The 20,562-nt window shown below is 37.0% G+C and overlaps 1 protein-coding gene across 1 annotated transcript in view; it reads right to left on the bottom strand.

Annotated features, from left to right (window-relative positions):
* KCNH7 (potassium voltage-gated channel subfamily H member 7) overlaps positions 1-20,208 on the bottom strand; it is a gene marked incomplete at its 3' end in the record, with an annotated part of 217,766 nt that extends 197,558 nt beyond the window's left edge. Inside the window, exons 1-2 of the mRNA XM_082056124.1 lie at positions 19,748-20,208; positions 17,500-17,730 (exon numbers count right to left, since the gene is read on the bottom strand). Of these exons, the coding sequence (XP_081912250.1) occupies positions 17,500-17,730; positions 19,748-19,823 (307 nt within the window). The 5' untranslated portion in view covers positions 19,824-20,208. The remainder of the gene's footprint in view (positions 1-17,499; positions 17,731-19,747) is intronic.
* Positions 20,209-20,562: the final 354 nt, after the last annotated feature.

Raw genomic sequence — 20,562 nt, 5'->3', positions numbered from 1 at the left:
AGAAGCATTTGTTATTGTTATGTGATCTTTTCATGTAGCAAGAGATGCCTGAGCATTCAACAAAAACTGTACAGACCTGGCAATTTACTGCAGTATAGTTTCCAAACTGAGTAAATAAGAGCCCAAATTACGGTATCTCTGCTCTGTATGTGTCATAAGTCAGACCTTCAGAAATATCTAATTAGGTAGCATCAAAAAGTCCTGAGTAATTTTTCTCCAGTTATTTTAAACACTTTTTCCAATTGATCGCTTTAGAAACCAGATTAAATACAGTGAAACAAAAGCACATCAAGAAAACCTAGCATTCAAATAATCTGCCTTCAAATAATCTACATCCAACTTCTCAGCATATTGCTTTAAATCTTGTAACTTTACTCTGCTACAGAAAAAATCATTAGTCTGACATTTTGCTATCCCATAAATAACCATGCTTTTAGCAAGGTTCAAGAGAAAGAAAAACAGTTTAAAACACTTCCAAGAGGTAGTCTTCACTTTCAGTCCTCTGCTCTGCCTAGTGTGTGCTTGCTTTCATTGAGGTAATGAAGGAAAGGGGTGTTAGCTCACCTTCCTACTCTCCTTGCAAGCCTAGATAAAAGACAAAAACAGCTCCAACCTGAATTGTGGCATTTGCAACAATTCCCGTGGAATCAATGTGTTAATTCTACCTTAAGGTCTGTGTTCCCTGTTCATGTGCTCTTCCCACCTGGTGGTACAAGCAATATGAGATCTGCTTGTGAGGCCCTTTGCATGCTTTCTGCCTGCTTGCTGCTGTTTTGTAAGTTGGTTATAAGCCCTGTATGTTTGGAGTAATCATTGTAATGAAGATGTCGTTTACTAGCACAAGCCCAAACCAACCCTGAAAGTTTAATTGTGAAGATGTTGCATATTTGAATTTCCAACAGACCTCAGATCTAATTTTCTCCTAGTAGGGTAAAAATGTCCAAGCTTGTCTTCCTGCTTTTGAATTCAGCTATTTTAAATCTGGGTATAGAGAAATTCAGCATTTGCAGAAATGACTCAGTTGAAAGATGACATGAATAGTAGGGTGGAGCCTGAAAGGAAATATTTCTGTTGTTGCTATCCCACAGTTCTGCCAAGGACTAAAATATTTCATGCAGTTTCATACAGTCATTTATGCACGTGCTTTCTTGTTGTGCTTATATATTTCTTAAAGTGCTTATATCTGCTTTTTTTTTTTTCTTTTGGAATGGTGTGTAATATAGAGCTTCTCAAGAGGATCCTCACTCATGAAGTCCAAACAGGGCTCCAATTCAAGTGCAACATCAAGTTTTCTGTTTGACTTTTGCACTTCAATTTAATACAGAGCCAAGCCAATTTTATATGGTAATATTGACTATATCCTTGTTTGATAAATAGAGTTAGGCATCCTAATTAATGATAATTATATAATTATGAGTAATTATAACTACCATATTAAATTCATCTGATACTATTTACTATATTTCCCATAAACTTATTTTGTTGGGGAGGCTGGGTTTACATTTCTTTTGTTTTAGATAAAGATCCTAAAAACTGGGAAGTAAACACCATTTCTGAAGTTATGTTAGTCATAAAGGGAAGTTTTTTTGTAATACCTGTTTGTAAAGATAACTGGATTCCTCTGTAAAGCACAGTATCAGAAACAAGGCTTAGAAAAGCCATCCTTTTGGCTCTTGGTCACACCCTGACTTCACACGAACCTTGTAGGGACAAGTATCTTTAACTGTTCTCCTTGACAAAAACAAGTCTACATTTGCCGTGGGCTATTAATGAGCAATCTGAAAATGAGAGTTCAGTCCAGTTTGAGAATGAGAAATGATTTGTATTTTCTCATTCCTTTAAATTAAAATTAAGTCACATGTCACAGTGCTATGCACACTAAATTAACCCATTGCAGAAATGAAACTAATAGAAATTACTACCCTGAATACTGGACTATATCTGTTACATGCAGAAATGATTGCAATTATGTTGTCAGTGTGTGAATCTCGCATTGACTACTGTATCAGTAGCAATGGTTTTGCATCTGAGTTGAAATAAACATACTTAAATTGAAAAAAAAAAACAAATCAGAAATCCTTACATAATACTGTATCATGATGCATCTGCTAGATATGTTCTCTTCTGCATCATCAAATCAATTGATTGTAGGGACAACTAGCATTGGTAATGTAATGCCAGGAACTGCTGTTGTACGCCCCCAAGACACTTTTATCTTTTACACAGGAAGAGAGTAAAAGACAGTTTATTTTAGATAGTCAGTAAAGCAGGTCTTATTGATGAACTTTTAAACATCACATTAGGATGATGAGGAACAAAATCCAGCATGAAACAAACAGATTTGTAAGTGTCAAACATGCAATCAATAGGGAGAAAAATAATTTTAATAAGAAAATTAAAACTATCATCAATGCTGTTTTAGTCAGTGGAAATATTTTTAATGAAGCTTATCAATGCTTTCAAACATCCATTGAATTTACCATCAATAATATTAAATAAATGTGCTTTAATTGTCACATTGTGTTTTTTAACACTCCTTGTCTTCATATAGAGAACTGAAAGAAAACACAGAACCAGTTACAGATCTGAATAGGCTGTCAGGCCACCCAGCTGGGGGGACTTAAACCAGTGAGATCATGTCTCCATTCTCTTTTCCAATGTCCCCAGCTAGAATCACAACCCTAAACTGCGGGTATTTGAAAGGGCACTACTTTAAACTATGGACCTGACAGCACTGGGGTGCCACAAAAGCTGCAGTATTCCTGAATGCTCTGCTGCTGACACATTGCACTCCATGTGTCAGAGGCCAGTGCGGTGCTGACTGCCATCACCACGGGCAGCCAGATGTGCTGAGCTCCTGTCTGGAGGTAGTGAGCACACTGCAATGCTGATATACTGACTGCGGTGTTTGGCAGGGTAGGGGAAGGGTGCTTGGCATCCTCCTGAAGGAAAAGGGCAGTATTAACCCCTGGAGAAAACAGCAGATTTCTATCTCCCCTAGTCACTAACCTGGAAGGAAGAGCATAGGGACAAAATCACAGTATCTATCATTTCTTGAAGAAAATATGAAATAAAAAGTGGCAGAAGAGAAATGGAGGAATGTTGTCTTTTGTCATGACCTATGTAAGAAAATGTTTCTTCTGAGACCATATTTCAATGAGGTTGCCTCACTACTGAAAGCCACTACAAGATTTCCACACGATGTGCAAAATATTTATCTCTTAGAAGATCTGTTTTCTGCACATTTTTAATGATGGGAATGAAGTGCTGAATAACGTGCACCAGGGATATCCTAGTTGTTTGCCAGTGGCAGTTGCATTTATCTCCCAGAATAAGACAATTGATTAGCTGCTTCTAAAACTCACAAGAAGAACACCATTGTGATTATCTTTAGCATTAAACTGTTCAGATGACTGTAATCCATGGCAAAATAAGCATTAGAATGTCTTTTTTCTCCTTAACTCCAACACATGGTTGTATAGAAAAATCTTCCAAAGAAAACTGAGCAAATGCCTAACAGGTCAGGCAGATTTGACTCCAATAGTGGAAAACACAGAACATATAGTTCCTCATAATAAAATGGGTAGCAACATGGAATTTATACCACGTAGTACATAGTAGCGAAATATGAAAAAGATCAAGGTTGCAATTTCAACCATCTTTAATGTATAATGTTAACAGGATTGTCTAATGCATGTATAAGTGTACCTAAGCTATGTAAAATGTCATGTATAAAACTTGATTGAACATTCAAGTTAGAGGCATCTATAAAAGTTGTACAGAATGCCAATGAATAAAATAAAAGATGTGTAAAGTACCTGCATATGGGCTGCTGTATTAAGAAAAAAAAAAAAAGACAGTAAATAACTCTTTGGTTTTTCAAACTTTCCTGAGGGTATAGCTCAAACACCCTCCCTCAAGCACAGTATCAGTCTGTCCTAATACTCAGAAAAATGAGTAGATGTATCAGAATACCAGCTGGCTCAGCAGAGACCTCATGACTGATCTCCAGTGCAAGAAAAAAAATAAAATAGAAAAGAAAAAAATAGACATATGAAGGAGGTAGGAGGACGGGCAAACTGCAAAGGAGGAATATGGAAACACTGTCCAGACATGCAGGGATGGTCTTAGGAAAGGAAAAGCTGAGCTACACTTGAAACTCTACGGATATCAAGGGCAACAAGTAGAGCTTCTGTTGCTAGCTATGTTAGCAGTAAAAGAATAAAAAAGCATAACTTGAACCTGCTGCTGAGTGGGGAGGGTGATCAGTGAGAGTGGATGCAGATAAAGCCAAGGTATTCTACACACTCACTGCCTCAGTCTGGGAGACATTTGAATCTTGAGACAGGGTTCGAGGTAGTGGCAGATGATTGCATCAGGGATCTCTTGACAAATTTGAGTCCAGCTGTGTCCAGAATAAAGCACACTGCTTTGTATCATCATAGTCAGGATGCATAGTCAATAGGAGCATAGTCAATTGGAAAGTGATACTTCTTTCCTCAGCAGTCATTAGGTCACACCTGGAATAGTGCATCCAGCTTTGGACCCCTAGTATAAGAGAGACGTTGATAAACTTCAGTGAGGCCAGCAGAGGCCACCAAGATGGATATGGACTTACAGCACATGTTCTGTGAGGAAAAGCTGAGGAAACTGGCCTTGTCCAGGAGCAAAGAGACAACTTTGAAGGATGTAATAACAGCCTTTCAGTATCTATGAGGAAATTAGTAGGAGATAAGATTGTTTCCTTAGTGAAGTGCATGGCAGAAGAATGATAAACAGTGCTTTAAATTAAAATGGGAGAGGTTCTGACATAGTATTAAGGAGAAACCAGTTTCAATATGAGGGTAACTGAGCACTGGAACAGGTTGCTCAGAGAGGCTGTGTGGTTTCCATTCCAGCACCAAATTACACTAAGCCCTAAGCAACCTGGTCTGAATTCTGTGTTGCTCCTGCTTTCGGCATGAGGCTGGACTGGAGGTCCTCCTGAGTCTCCTCCTGACCTAAATTCTTCTTGAATCTATGAAAATATGATTGCATAAAAAGACCAATCTAAAAAAAAAAAATTACTTCTTCGCTATACTGGAGTGGTAAAATGTTATAAATTAGTTAGAATATGTGCCATGCTAACAGAATGCTTTCCAAATGCAAACACGGCTGACTGATTGCTATTTAAAGATTCCCATGTGAAACAAAGCTTTACTTGTTATACAGATTGTGCCAGTTTCTAAAAAACAAGATACAAACGAAGGGTGAAATCCAAGAGAGGAAAAATTTACAATCTAAACTGCTTTATGAGAATATCCCTGGTTAATATATCAAGTTAAGAGATGAGCCAGTTGGATCTCAACAGATGTAATATATCCTCCAGAAATGGCCATTCTCCCATTGGCAAGTTTATATAACGCTCACAAGTATTCAGGATCATGCAGGACAGACTCCATTATACACACCTAAAAAGCTGAATCAAGCTAGAGTGTGATGAAATTTCAGTTATTTGAATGTTTGGAGAGTGGGAGGTTTCTTTGTTTTGTTACGAAATAAAGCCTTTTTCTTTATATGATACATGCAGCATCAGTTAAAGACAGATAATGCTCAGATAAGATAAAGTTTTGCTTTCTTTTAAAATATCAGTGTGGTTTAAGAATTCATAGGCTCTGTATGACTGATTCATGGTTCTCCTGAATAAGTGTTACAACTACACAACAAAGTCCAGTATGAGCCTTGCAAATGATAAGTTTTTTCTGTTTGGAAAAATTGCAAGCTTAGCAGCCACTGAACTTTTTTAACGACACCTCCTGTGTTTTTTCTTTGTAATTTATTTGACAATGCTATTTCCTGTATAGAATTTGGAAGCCCTTGAATTTGATATGGGGCTTATATGGGAAAAAGATGAATTCCATCTTTGCTTTCTTTAACCATGTGGCAACAAAAGGAAACACTTTGGCCCCTTCTGCCATTCAGAATAACCTCAGCTGTCTCTCACCCCGTTGTAGCACTCAGGGAACATTACAGTGCGTATTCTATCTAACAGAAGATGATGTTTCTCTAGAAATTATCCTTTATTACAGACAGGCCAGAGACATGTACACAGCTGCATCATCCTAGGGTGTCTCTTTTCTTGGACCTGTCTGTCGACTGAGATACTAATTTAGGAATGATTCCTATTCAGTGCAATTCCTATTAAAGACTGTTTTACAGAACTATTCCCTGTTGAATATAATTTCATATTATCACTCTGTTATCCATTTCTTAGACTTTATCATGGTGGGGCTGTGGGGTTTTGTGGCATTTATTTATATATGCACAATGCTTTTGTCTACACTTGGAAATGTTACAATTCAACCTTAGTGTACTGTCGTAGAAAAGAGAGGAGTACAAAATATGGTAGAGAATGATGGTTTGGAACTGTGAACTTTTAAAGTATGATCTGTCTTTCAAGGTAAGAGACTCACTGCATTAGTCAATCAGCGCATTTGAAGTCACTTTAATTTGCTGTTCAGTTCAGACTCTCTGTGATTGAATGTACATATTACAGTAAGAATAATGCTTTATTAGTAAAACTGTTGTGGACTATAAAACATCAGTTTGTATTGTATGATGGCATAGGAGATTATACTGGCAGTTCCTCAAAGTGGTGGTTAAAATTCTTGAGAGGGTGAAATGCCGTTTTATAATATATGTATATGACACAACAGATATAATTGAAAATCTAGTACTACGTTTGCTTTTAGATGTAAAAGTTCAGGTCAGGCATATCCCTTAGAGTAACTGAAACTCAGCGTGATCTTTATAACTATAATACTTTAGTTATGTCTAACATTTTAATGCCAGTGGTCTACAAGGGGCAAAAAAATGTTTGGATAATCTGCTTTCAGGGTAACAATCGAGGTTAAACATGTCAATTTTTTTCTCCGTAGTTTCAAAAACCAGTTGATATATTTTCTGAAATTCCTGGGAAACTAGAAATAAAGTGCTTTATTCACTTTTTTTTTTTTTTTTAAATCCTTTTTATTATTTACAGGAAAATGATCTCAAGGTGAAAGGAAAAGGGGTTAAGACCAATTTATTACTTAAAAGGGAAACAATTCATTCATTTCTCATAAAGCAGGAACAAATGCTCTTGCATATTAAAATGTGAGAGACATCATGTTAGAAATACAATCAGCCACACAGAATGTATTTATCTGGCTAAAAATTATGTTTTGCTTATGTTGAGTTCTGTAGAGACAGTGTTTGGTTTTTGTGGTGTTTGTTTTTGTTTTGTTGTTATTTTTTTAATATATCATTGAGGTAAAAATACAAACAGAAATGAATGTAAATAGACCTGCATGGTCTTTTGAAAAGCTCCCTCAGCTGTAATATCCTTGGTTTGTGTAGTTGATTTTATAAAATAGAATTGCATACCTGTCAGCTAGGAAGAAGAGTTGACTGTGGACCATATATTCTTTCCTCTTTTCTCCTCTTTAAATAAACAATAACCAGAGAAGGGGGATGTGACCCTGTACCTTGCACCTGATCTAAAAACTTCACACATATCAGGCACTGGCTCTGCTTGTAGCTGCAGTAACAGTTAAAGGTTTTAATTAACAATTATTTGGGAGCAGCTTCTCAGACTCCAGTTCTAATTCACGTGCAAGGAAAGTGATTTGCAACTTTTAGGATAAAGAGAAACAATGTGTCAATTCAGTTGTGTGGTCACCATCAAACAGTACTCAAACTCTGCTTTAGCCCTCTGGAGAACTTTTATTTGAGCCTCCGTGGGTAACAAAACTAAAGCCACCTCATATTACTTTTGCCAGAAGCAATCGGTATAAATTACAGAAGCACTAAAGATGCTCTGAACTGTGGACCAGCACAGATTGGTTCAGGATTGACGTTACCCACAGGCTGTCTTTTACACCAGTTCATGAGCTGCTCCATTAATCCACAGAGAAGGCTCATATATTGATTTATAGATACCTGGTTTTGTACTTCAAGGCTATTATTCTCTCACATAGTATGGTATGTTGTCCATGACTCCAGAAATAGTTCTTTTGGGAAGTGGTATCGTATCTGTTGGATGGACTTTGGTGTTAAATTGATTCCTGGTATATTTTATAATGCAAAAATAATGCTTGGAACTTGTGATAGAAAAAAAGGAACACGGTTTCCTTTTTTGTATTATCATTATTTAAAATATCATGGACTTAAGTTTTTCTTTCCTTCTTTCCTTCTTTTCTTTCCTTCTTTTCTTTCCTTCTTTCCTTCCTCATTTCTTCTTCTTTCTTTCATTCTTCTTTCCTTCTTCTTTTCTTCTTTCCCACTTGTGAATTGAAAGGCACTTTTCAAGCAAGTAGACAGAAATGTAACAGTATTTTACCTTAAATACCATGACAATAGGATTTATGGATGATGGAGTTTCATGTTCTTTTGAAACTATATAAAGAAATGCTTTCTTGTACAACAGCCATAAACATGCAAAATACTAATGAGATTATTTGGCTCTTTTTCTTTTTTTTTTTTTTTTTTTTTTTTTCCAGATAGGAAGGAGTAAGGCAGCTTGGCACAAATGAGTTTTGAAAGGAGGAAATGTGCAAGCTATTTTCAGAGATACACTTGCATTGATTTGAATGAAAATCAGCAGAGAATGCTCTAAGAAATAAATAATCTCAAAAGGGCACAGTCTGCAAAGCCTGAGAACAGCTGGGAAAAGAACTTTAGAACATGTGTGTTAGTGATGGAATGTATTTACATGATGATTAACTGCTTTTCAAACAGCTTAGGTATAAGACAAAGGCAAAAGCCCTGCTATATATCTATCCTTGATCTCAAGTCCTCTCTGCCCCCCTGCCCTGTGGATTAAAATGGAGGAGGAAGGTTTTCTCTGTGTTTCATGTGTTTCTTTCATAACTTGTTGTCTTTTTACGTAGCAGCTTAGAAACAGCTAGTACTAGTTAGCAATGGCAAAATATGTCTCTACCAGCAGTGCTCTAATACCTAAATATCAGGTTTTTTAGTGCTGCAAAAATTGAACTTCGCGATTTAATTCTGTAAAAGCCGTGGGTGCACAAGCCAAGTCCTGCATCTGTCGGTGTTGATATCTTGCTCTCAGGCCCTTAGGAGTGCTTCTGGGAGGAGAAACAATGTTACTACATAGTCCCATGCATTTACTCTAAAGAGGCAAACACTTCTCTAGGCTTAGTTTATTTGGTTAATAGAATAAGTACTAATTTCCAGTTATTTGAAGTAAACTCTTGTTGTGTTTCTCTGAACTGAACTGACAATTTAGGCAAGACTTTCTGGTTTCCGCTGCAGTCTTATGTGCCAAATCAGGGATTTAAATCAGGTCATGGCAAAATGTAAAAGAAAGGATTTTTATTGACTATGGTACTATGGAGACACAAGGACAGGAAAGCAAGAAATTTCAGCAGGCAAGAAAGTACTGAAGGTACGTGTGATTTCTGGCCTAAGCTTTCTTTGGTAATTTCCAATCAACCACCAGCAATGAAATAGTTAATGATGCTGACATTTAAACAGCCTCTTTAGGTTTTGATTATATGGTAGCTCTTTCTTAACAATGAAGCTGGAATATATTCTTTTTGTGGATAACACTTCACTGCTCTAATAGAGGGCATTATCAAAACAAGGTATAATGAGATCTAGAACTAGAATCTGGTTAATGAAACAGAAGAAGTGAACAGGGCATGTACTGCATCCAGTTCTGGAGTCTTCAGTACAGGAAAGACATGGACCTGTTGGAGAGGGTCCAGAGGAGGCCACAAAAATGATCAGAGGGATGGAACACGTCCTGTATGAGGAAAGGTTGAGAGAGTTGAGATTCAGCCTAGAGAAGGCTACGGGGAGACCTTATCATGGCCTTTCAGTGCTTAAACAGGGCCTAGAAGAAAGATGGGGATAGATTTTTTAGCAGGGCCTGTTACGATAAGACAAGGGGTGATGGTTTTAAACTAAAAGAGTGGGGATTCAGGCTACACAAGAGGAGGAAATTTTTTGCAGTGTGGGTGGTAAAGCACTAGAATACATTGCCCAGAGAGATGGTACATGCCCCATTCCTTGAAACATTCAAGGCTGGGCTGGACGGCGGTCTGAGCAACCTGGTCTAGTTCAAGATGTCCCTGCTCATGGCAGGGAGAGTGGACTAGGTGACCTTTGAAAGTCCCCTCCAATCCAAACTATTCTATGATTCTATGACCTTCCCTTTATACTGTTCACTTTGACTTTTTTGCAGATTGAATTTTGGTATCCTTTGTGGTGATCTCTACTGATAAGATGTCACTGTGACTACAGAATTAAAGATTCAAGAAAAATAGAAATGAAAAGGGTATGTTGTACAAGAAAGTTGGTGAGGGGAGCTTAAAATGGGGCATCTATGGAAATGCTGGAGGTCCGAAAGTATTTTGTGACTAGTTACAGATAAAATTCTGTTTTCCATAGGAAATTTTGTTTTAATTTATAAGAAATAATTCAAATATATATGTTATTTCCTTTAAAACAAAACCAGTATACTAGAAAAAATATTTCAAGCTATAAGAAATTATAACACCAATCGTTCTCACCTCAGAGATGTGAACTTTCAGAGGTGTAGACTGTGCCAAACCAGCTGTAACTATAGAGCTGCATCACCCCACTGTCATTGTCATGCATCTGGTCTGCCTAGATCTGGTTCACAGCTACAGTTTTGATTGCTTTAGAGATATGCAGTTTCCACAGCGAGATAGTAATTTCCATTCAGCTTGGTCTTGCTCCTCTGAATCCTGTACTACTTGATTAAGCTTTTTCCAAACTTATCTGGGAAGCTGGGAAGAATATGGACTGTCTAGCACATAGACTGAGTCATACACTAAGTCAAATATGTAGGGAACACTCCAAAACCAGACTTGAAACCACTAAAATAAGCCGTAATCCACACCACTATTCTCCTTCCATTGCTTGAAACCAGAGAGAACAGCACCAATGTCAACATTGGTATTATTTGAAGTGTGATGTTCTGAAGTTTGTATAATACTAAATATGCGTAAGGCTGCTATTAGAAAAACAGCTGCTCTTCCACCATGTCACGTGCAAGGTATGGTCTCTGATTTGCTCTCTGCATTTCTTTTTGATACATGGGCCAATTTGACGGAGAAAGAACCAAGCAGTAGTGCAAATTAGGAGTATGGGATAACTTTCTTATCAGAACATAACATTAGAAAAGATGCACACTGAATATGAAAAGAGGACACAATAAGATCATGTGAAACCATACCAAAAAGTAGACTAACAGCTTCCATTCTTTTTGTCTCATAACCCAAAACCTAAACTGGAAGAAACATATTCAAAGCAGACAAAAAACTTTGGGAAGCTATGCCTAATTAAAAAGATGAAACTCTTCTCCATGGGATATTATCATCCTCAACACATTAGAAAAACTTTAATTTTGAGTACGTGTATCATATCGTAACCTTCCAGTGCCATTTGACTTCAGAATGTGACACCTTTCTTACCACTGTGGGGCTCTCTTCTCAAAAGTTGGCATTTACTGATTCTTTGTAGCTCAAACAAGGGAAATTTGCGTCTCTTGATTAGTGTAAGTTGAACCTGTGACTGCTGTAAAACTGTACTAGGGAAGTCCAGTGGCAGAAGAGTTCCCTCAGGTCACTGTACTGAAATTAAAGATTCCTCCTGATCCACTAGCCTGCAGGTTTTTTGTTTGTGCCATGGAGGAACTTAAAACTGTCGGAAGGGATTTTTCCAAGCTGAGGAAGACTTTTTTTTTTTCTGTCAAAGATGCAGTAGCTCTAACAATAGCAGTTATATTCTTATTTTTTTAAGTTAGGTATATCTAATCATACATTTCTGACCCTAAACACTGACAAAGAGAATAATTTGAAAGGCAATTTCATTTTTGTTCCTTTTCATTTCAGATACTGGCTCTCATTACCAGAAATACATAAATAGGAAAAAATGACCTGCTATAAAAGCCCTCTTCTTATTGAAAATAGATTCATCTTAACCTTAGAAGAAAAGAAAGCCAAGGAACTGAAAAATATGATTGAAATTGGCACATAAATAAACTTGCTTAGTATATCTGAGAGCTGCTTTATCATAATCGTGTGAAATGTGAATAAGAAGTGACCCACAGTTCTGGGCAGGCATGGGAGCCATAACTGAATAGGGGTGGGTAAATTGGATATTCTGATCATTGAGGGATCGTCTTGCTGCTGATGTTGCTCCCTGTTGAGAAACCAGTGATACTGAACGGGACATCTCTTAGGACAAGTATCAAAACCTAAGGCAGAACCATTGCACAAGAGACATAAGACAAGGTCCTCCATTTCCTGAAGGTTCAATACCTTCAGTAACATTCTAGATTTGATCTGTTTGTTTGTTTGTTTGTTTTTGTTTTTTAATGATGTTTGTAAGCAACTTGCATTAAGACAGGTTTTTCAAACTTTTATTGTTGAGGGGTAACACTTTCTTTTATCAAAATGCAGTCAGATATTAATAATATTTCTTAAACCCAAAACAACAACTGCACTTGCTGACCCTCATGTTAGAACTATTCTAAAGGGACTTTACGTACATGCAAGGGTCTTTTCAGTTCCATTTTGAATTGATTTGTATATTCACAACATTTATAGAACACCAACAGGTGATAAAACACCTCTGCTTGCTGAAGTCTAGATGACGAACTTCTAAATGATGTCCATATCTTTCTACTTGAGAACACTTAATAATATTTTCACTGTATTTTGTCAGTGTGTTTACACGCTTTTAAAAATTTTCTTACCATCAAAAGAGAGCTTAGAAGGCCTTAAAAATATTAGTTTGGAAAGTTACTGTGTTTTGAAAATGCAATTATGTTTAGTTTGCAGTCAAATACAGCAAATTAGATTCCTCAAGGGGGTAAGTGGCAAGTAATTTATGACGTTTGTAAACACCCTGGAAATAGTTGCTTAATCATATCTTTACTTAAACCTATACTCTTCTGTAGTGCTTCTACACTACACTACATTTTATTCCCTAGAATATCTGATGTGTATAGGGTAAGCTTAAGTTATCTCTTTACCTTCCTTTAAGAGGTATACTCTGTAAGCTCACATACAGCCCACTGTTGTCCACAAAGCATAGAGTAAGAAGTGAAAAAGTATCCAGTGTGATACAATCCTTTCTGATTATCATATATCCATTCTCAGTCCCAAAATAATTATATTTTTTTATGTCAAAATCTTTACAGCTTTACCACCTCAAGCAATATTTTACAGCTGTCAAGAATGATTTATGCAATAATGACTTAAACTTGCAAAATGGAGTCCTCAAAGGAAGATCTGTCAAATATTTTCACCACAAATAACTTTATTAAAATAAGAACCGATATTCTGTATAAACAATATTTTACTTTCAACTATAATACAGATCATATACCTATATCAGTCATGAAAATGAAGTTGTGAAATGGTGAGGTATATACCATACTGCTACTTTGATATCAGAGTATAATTTTTGATTTAAGCAGATGTTAATGCCTAGTGGGCAAGACTTAAAAAAAATCTGTTTCGAAATAATAGTTCTTGTGATTTGTTTGTATTTATCTATTGTTCTTTTTAAAAGGGGATATTTACATTAAAAAAAAAAAGAAATTTACTGAGTCTAATCCCATGAGTACAACCACTGACATTTGTGGAACTTCTTGTGTTATAAGAACCTATAAATTTGAACCCTTAATTTTGGCATGCATCTGCTCCCATTAATGATTTTCCTCAGTTGTAATTAATTCTTTTGATAACTATGTAATCACCTACTGTGGCACTACTTTAACAGGAGAGAGGACTAGAACTTTGCCTGGATTGTGTAAATAGCCTTAGAAAAGGAAAAAGGAGTGAGGAGAAATTAAAAACAGATGAAGGCTATACTAACAATCTGATTCTGATACAAATACTGCAAGATGAGCTAATAAGGCTTTTAGCTGCAAATGTTAAAAACTATGAAGACACGGCGCCGGTGTGTTTGGGATGGGGCCTGCTGGGTGCATAGGTAATGCTGGCATCCCACCTTCGTGCCACCTAAACCATTACACAAAGCTATTGCAAGTATTCCCCCTGCTCTCCTCTGCATCCTCCCCACACTGCACACTGGAAAGGGAAATGTCCCCAGTCTAGGTAACACATTTATAAAACCCTGATACCTCCAATTTGCATTCTTTGGCCACTGTATCTTCTGTCTGCCTTGTTTAAGGCAGTATAGATACAAGAAACTGCCATTTTACGAAAATCCACCTGCTACAATTTTTTTTCCTTCTGTCCCATTTTCTTCAAGCATGTGATCTGACCTAAAGGTTAAAGCAGTGAACTAGCAGCAGCAGTGTTGCATCATCAAGATGCTTAAAACTCAATAACTTGGCACTTTCTTTCATTTAGAAGAGTGAACTATAGACCAGTAGAGAACATCAGAATCCTATTTCCCAGTACACATGCAATACCATTTTTCTAGTGCAAGAATTTCCTTTCAAGTTGAACTTTAAAGCTGTGACATTTTAAAACTATGTGAGGTGGTATTTAGAACTAAAAAGAAAAAGCATTAGTTACAGAGTGATTCCCTTCCTGATATCTGCATTGCTGGACTTCTCATGACAGATTAGCTTTATAAATGACAGGATATATGATCCCACTGACATTTACTTTACTTCGACATATTAAAAGAATTTTTAATATAATCAGTGGCTTATTCAGAAGAACTGATAATATGATATGGAATAAAGTTTTATTTGGAATCACTAAACATTTATTCAGGACTGTGTAATATTGTCTTCACAAACTCCCGTCGGTAGAACCTCAAGCAATTCACACCTTCATGAGCTGTTTTCCTCCTCTGCATGCTTAGTATTACGCTAAATATTATACAATGGGTGACTATGAAATATAATGTCAAATCAGGCAGTGGCTAGTTCATTGGAATACCTTGAGTTACTCACACGGAGAAAGTTACATTTCTCGTTGTGCTGGTATTAACCTCTTAAAATATTCTCTTATTTGCTCTGAGCACACAGTACAAAATAAGCCACTAACCAGGCACTAAAATTTCAGATTTTTTAGAAAATTCATTTTGCTTCAGAATCTGGAGGAAGTCCTTGTTAGGTATCACCATTTTGTATATTGTTATAATACGCAGAGTATGTTATATATAGTGTGTATATATAAATATAGATACACGCTTCATATATTGCAAAAACAAATTTGCAAATTTGAAAAAGTGAAGAAGTGAATATAAAAAAGGAAGTATATCTTTCCATTAATTCAGAATAGCTATAGAACAGTTACTGACATTTATTATATCCGTCATTTAGGTCATTTGACTTTTATGATACCACATAAACTTCAAATCTTTTTATCACATTTTGTAAAGAAATTGAACATCGTGTGGAATGAAACAAAATAATCTGTATATACAAATGATCAAGCTGCCAGACATTCGTGCATTTGAGTGTCAGACCAGTCTTATATTTTGTCAATTTTTGCCTGTAATCAGTGACTTGATATTTTAAATCATATTTACAATTAAAAATAATTTACCTGTATTTGTTTAAATTTAGGAGTGCATATGGTAACTCCTATTCACATTTTGACCAGTAAAATTTTGAGGAATTAAATCCAAATTTGTCAGAACTGTTGTCTACAGCTTTTGAAATTCCTTAACCTTCCAATACATGGTGTAGTAATTTAATAAAATTATTCACAGAAGTTAATTCGTTGAGAACTCTTACGCATAAGACTGTTTACACTGAATTACCCATAACTCTTATTTATAACATGCTTCAAAATTCAAAACTACTTACAAAAGATATGGTGATTTTTACAGGCAGTTTTACTTTGGTTTACCTCAAACAGATTATGGTGTGTTGCACGATACCAGAATTCATCATTTTAGAAAAATACATATTTACGGTAGTTGACAGATAAGCAGTACTTCAGTTAAGCACCCTTTCCTCCCTCCTAATAACTTGGGTGACTGAAGCACTTTTAAATGACCAGATCTCAAAAGAGTGCTGCAGGCGGGTGGCTGTGAAAGTTAGCAATGACATTCTCCTTTTGCAATAAGATTTTCAACACATGCCAAGTTAACACAAACACAGGCTAGATGTGTAAAAGACATCCAGTGTCAGGTCTCCTAGGAAATCCATGTTTAAGGCATAGCTACAACAACAAATCTTGACCAAAATCTGCTCCAGACCACCAAACCAGATCTAAGAATGAAGGACTCTACTGAAAATGTGCTAAGAAGAATATGCTTGTATACTGGTAGCGTGGGTAGAACGATTGGCCCAAGTCCTATCTGAATTATACCAGCCTAAGCTAAAAATAATATTGCTTAAGTCTTTCTGAGATAACAACAGAATTATTGAGAACAGGCTTTAACTCTGTGACTTTAAAATGCAAGAGCATCCATTGCATGTGATTCTAAAACTGATGCAAACAACACACTGGCACTTTTCCAGAGCTAATTTAAGCTCAGCATTTGAATATGAATTTCCTTTTCCTTCTCCCAAGAGTGTATACAGCAAGAGACAGAATAAGGTACACCACACTTATCCATTGCTTGGATTTGTTTGAAAGATGGATATTTCTGTGAATAACCCTGGGTAATTAAAAAAGCAAACAAACAAACAAAAACCCCAAAAAATACAAACACCAAAACCCTACATATAACTGTTATGTATCATAATTAGTTTTCATACATATGCATTTTTTAATTCTGCAAACACAGTCATTTATTCATTTTATGCTCTTAACAGGATAAAAACATCAGAATAGCAGATCTAGTCACTCTTCATATATTGAGTCTTCACTGAATAACAGGGAAACTCTTCATAGTTTAGCCATCCCAGAATTTTTACTCTGACAATATAATTCTAGGACAACTTCTGTGGTTCAGGCACTCTAACTTTACAATATCTCATATCTGAAAAATACTTATCTCTTTCTTTATAAACTAATGCTTTCTTAATGATAGGCCAATTTTTGCTATTTTTAACCTTGTACTTTTTCCAGTAAAATATTGAATTTAAACCAAGATACGGTTCCAATTGTGTGAGGCAAGCCCAGTTAGGCCCCCTGAAACCGATACACCATTCTTATGTCCTGTGAGATGAAACAGTTCATAAAAATTCACATTCACAGAACATCCCCTCTGTGCTTTTGTCACTGTTTCATTTTTGTAGGGCTGTTTATTTTAAGATATTTAGCTCTGCTTTAAACCAACCAAGAGGACAACTTTTGTTCAACAGTTGCAAACCCAGTGCAAGCTTCATTCAGCTGTTAGAGTCAGTGTACAATGACATACTCTAGACACCCACTGTTTCAGGGCAGAACCCTTACTGGTATATGCAAGTGTACTTCACTGGACTTCAGAGAAATTACAATTTGCTCCAGCAAAGGGCCTGGCCAGCAGATCATACACATTTCTTCTACCAATCAACTGATAACCAAACACATCAAAAGTTTTGAAAATAAAAACAGACTTTACCATCTTTGTGATAATAGGTGACTTCTACTTTCCTCTCCTCTGACCCCAGCAGTGCTTGAGCAATTTGGGCAATATGATGTCTTTTGGTTTCTGGCCCATGAAGAAAGTCACAGGTGCAAGGCTTCTGCATGACATCTGGCCTGGAGAACCCAGTCATCTCACAGAAGCCATCATTGCAGTAGATGATAGCACAATTCTGCACTCTGGCATTAGCTATGATGAATTTTTTATCTGCAATAAAAGAAAGTGATGCATTTTTAGTACTCCAACATTTCATAAAGTGTTGATTGCATAGGTAGATGCTAAACAACCCTTCTTTTCTCTGGGATGCCTGAAATGCAAAGATATTCAGTCATTTAATGTAGCTAATTTGACCCACAGCTTTTAAAGAAACTCCAATAAATTTGGGGTACATTAAAGATGAAGATAGGCATCTTTTAAGGCAATAAAACCAGATTATGCAAGCCTTTTGCAAAACGCCTTTGACTTCAAAATGTTGTCTTTTTAGGCTTCACTGAAACCCAGGCAATGAGCATCACCCTGTCAATTGTAACTTCAGGAAAGTCCTTGAAGAGTTAGTAGCTTCTTTTGGGAGAATGTGGGGCCTCAGGATGGGGGCTCTACTCAAGTGAAGGGCTTCCTGGGATAAGGTCCAACCACCTGAGTCTACTCTGTAGGGATTTTCATTGAGGTGAATGACAGCAAGTTTATAGTCAGTATTTTAACAAAATATCTAGAAAAGAGTATGATGATTTTTTTTTTGTGTGTGATTGTATTGGAAGTTACATTCATAAAAGAAAATATTCCTTAGTAAAAAAAAGGAATATGAAAGTACATGAAAACCAAAGATTGTGATGTTGAAAACATTTTACACTCTCTGTTGAAGTTCTGTGCCTCAGTACATCATCCTTTCCCAAATCCTCAGCTGACAGGAATGTTCAAAAGTTTTCAATTGTTATTTCTTTTTACCACTATAACACACTACTCCCATTGTAATTATAAATGTGTAGCTTTGATACATTTACTGTTAATAGTATGAATTTCTGCTTACTTAATCACACTATTAGGTCCCTTGCTTTATAGAAGACTTTTTATGCAGCACCAAGTTAGCAGTACAAGTCTTGAAAATTTAAAAGTTATTCTACCTCTGAACACAGTAAAATATTTGGAGAGAAAAATGTAGATTTCGTTCTTGCTTTTTTTACTATCTTTTAAGTATGCTGAATTTTCACTATCACTTGCCTAGTTATTAGTAGTAGGAAGTGCTTTATTCTCTTCAAAATATATACACTTTACTGCATAAAAACTTTACTTGAGTAGCAACACTGACTTAGTATTTAGATAAATTAGGACTACGAACGCTGTCTTAATTTTTTTTTTCTCGAATAATTTATTAAATTGGTAATGTGGGTTTAAGTATAATGAAGTATATAAACTGGAGTTAGCTGTAAGGTTTGCACCAGACCGACACTAAAAATATGCTAAATATTTAAATAAATGTACATATATAAAAACTAGTGTTTCTAAATGAAATTCATTTTAAGCATCAAGTGTTCCTCCTTACTGTTAAGAGTAAACCAGAGTTCCAGCCAGGAAAAACAGCTTCAGCCTCCTCGACAGGTAGTAAACTGCTGCATTGGAAAAGATCTTACAGACTCTCCCTGAGGATGCATTTGCACTGGTTTGATAGATATTTTAAGCTTCCATAAACAAAGCAGGAATACTTGACAGCTGGATTAAAATGCAGTCATGACAACAAGGTGAGTATTTTCCCTTTAATAACTCTTTTGCATACTATCTGTTTCCTCTAAATCAAAGTCTGACTGTTCTGCTTTATTTTGAAAATGCAATGATAATTAATGATAATTAATAACCATAACAATAATAACAATAAATCTAGCTGATTTTTTCAGACATTGCACAGGCAGCAAGATTCTACACTCTGCTTTTAGAGCCATCTCACCAGTTCAGAAGAAGGTAAGAGATACAACTTCTATAGCTATACAATATGGATACAGTCAAAGATAAAAACTATTCCTTGAAACCGGAGGAAAAAAAAAAGCCGCATAATTCAAGTCAATAATATCTGTTCCAGATCAAAAACAATGTTACTCCTGCCACGGATGCCCTCCTTACCTGTGGGGTTTTCTTTACAAGCTACAAACTTAAAACGGTCTGGAACTGCTGTCCATTTAGACACACGCAGAATCAAACTACTGTAGCAAAATAGATAGAAGAGAGAACTTACTTTGCCCTTCAAATTTTCGTATGATTGTACCCAAAAATGTATTTTGTGGTGCCACATGACCTCTGCGAACAGGCATGTTTGTACAGGTCTTCGGTTTTCTGTGCACAATGACTTCTCCAAGGATCTCCTACACGGCTCCAGCCCACAGCACCGAGCCAGCTACCCTTTGTGACAAACCATCGTCCTCCGGAGCTCGGAAATCTCTTCCCATTAGCACCACTTCTAGATACACGCTGTTCCTATTGGAGTCAGATCCATCCCCCAGTTTCTTTCTTTTTCTTTCTTTCTTTTTTTCCTTGCTTTCTTTGCTATTTTTTTCCCGGAGGAGCTCGGACGCTATTGTCTGGGGCGGGTAGGGGTGGGGTAAGCAGGAGGAGGTGGGGGGAAAGATTACAAGGGTAATCGATCTCTAGCACCAAACATCGCCAATTTTCCAACGCAAATGGCTGTGACCCGGCAGTTTCCGCCGCTGTAGTGGTGGTTAGAGGGCTGGAAGACTAATGTTGCTCCGCTGCCAGAGGGAGTGACGTTCCCCCCCTCCGGGGCTTCTCCACGCCGCGCAGCAGCTCGGATTACTCAAGCGTGGTTTAGCAAGCGCCAGCCAATAAATCTCTTCAAAACTCAGCGACAAACAGAGGCATCAGGAATGAGCTACACCCCGGCAGCACCGCGACGTGCCACATCCCCCACCCCTGCGCCTGCGGGGGGCAGCGGAGACCAAGGGCGCTGGCGGCAGGGGGAACCTGCCACCTCCGGCCGCTCCGGTTTATCCGCCCTCCTGCCACCGCCGGCCCTTTCGCGGCCCCTGAGCGTGG

Source organism: Streptopelia decaocto (genome assembly GCF_964273445.1).
Source record: "Streptopelia decaocto genome assembly, chromosome: 6".
Lineage (NCBI taxonomy): Eukaryota > Metazoa > Chordata > Aves > Columbiformes > Columbidae > Streptopelia > Streptopelia decaocto.
Note: the sequence above shows the minus strand (reverse complement) of the source record. Positions and strands in the feature narration are given on the sequence as shown.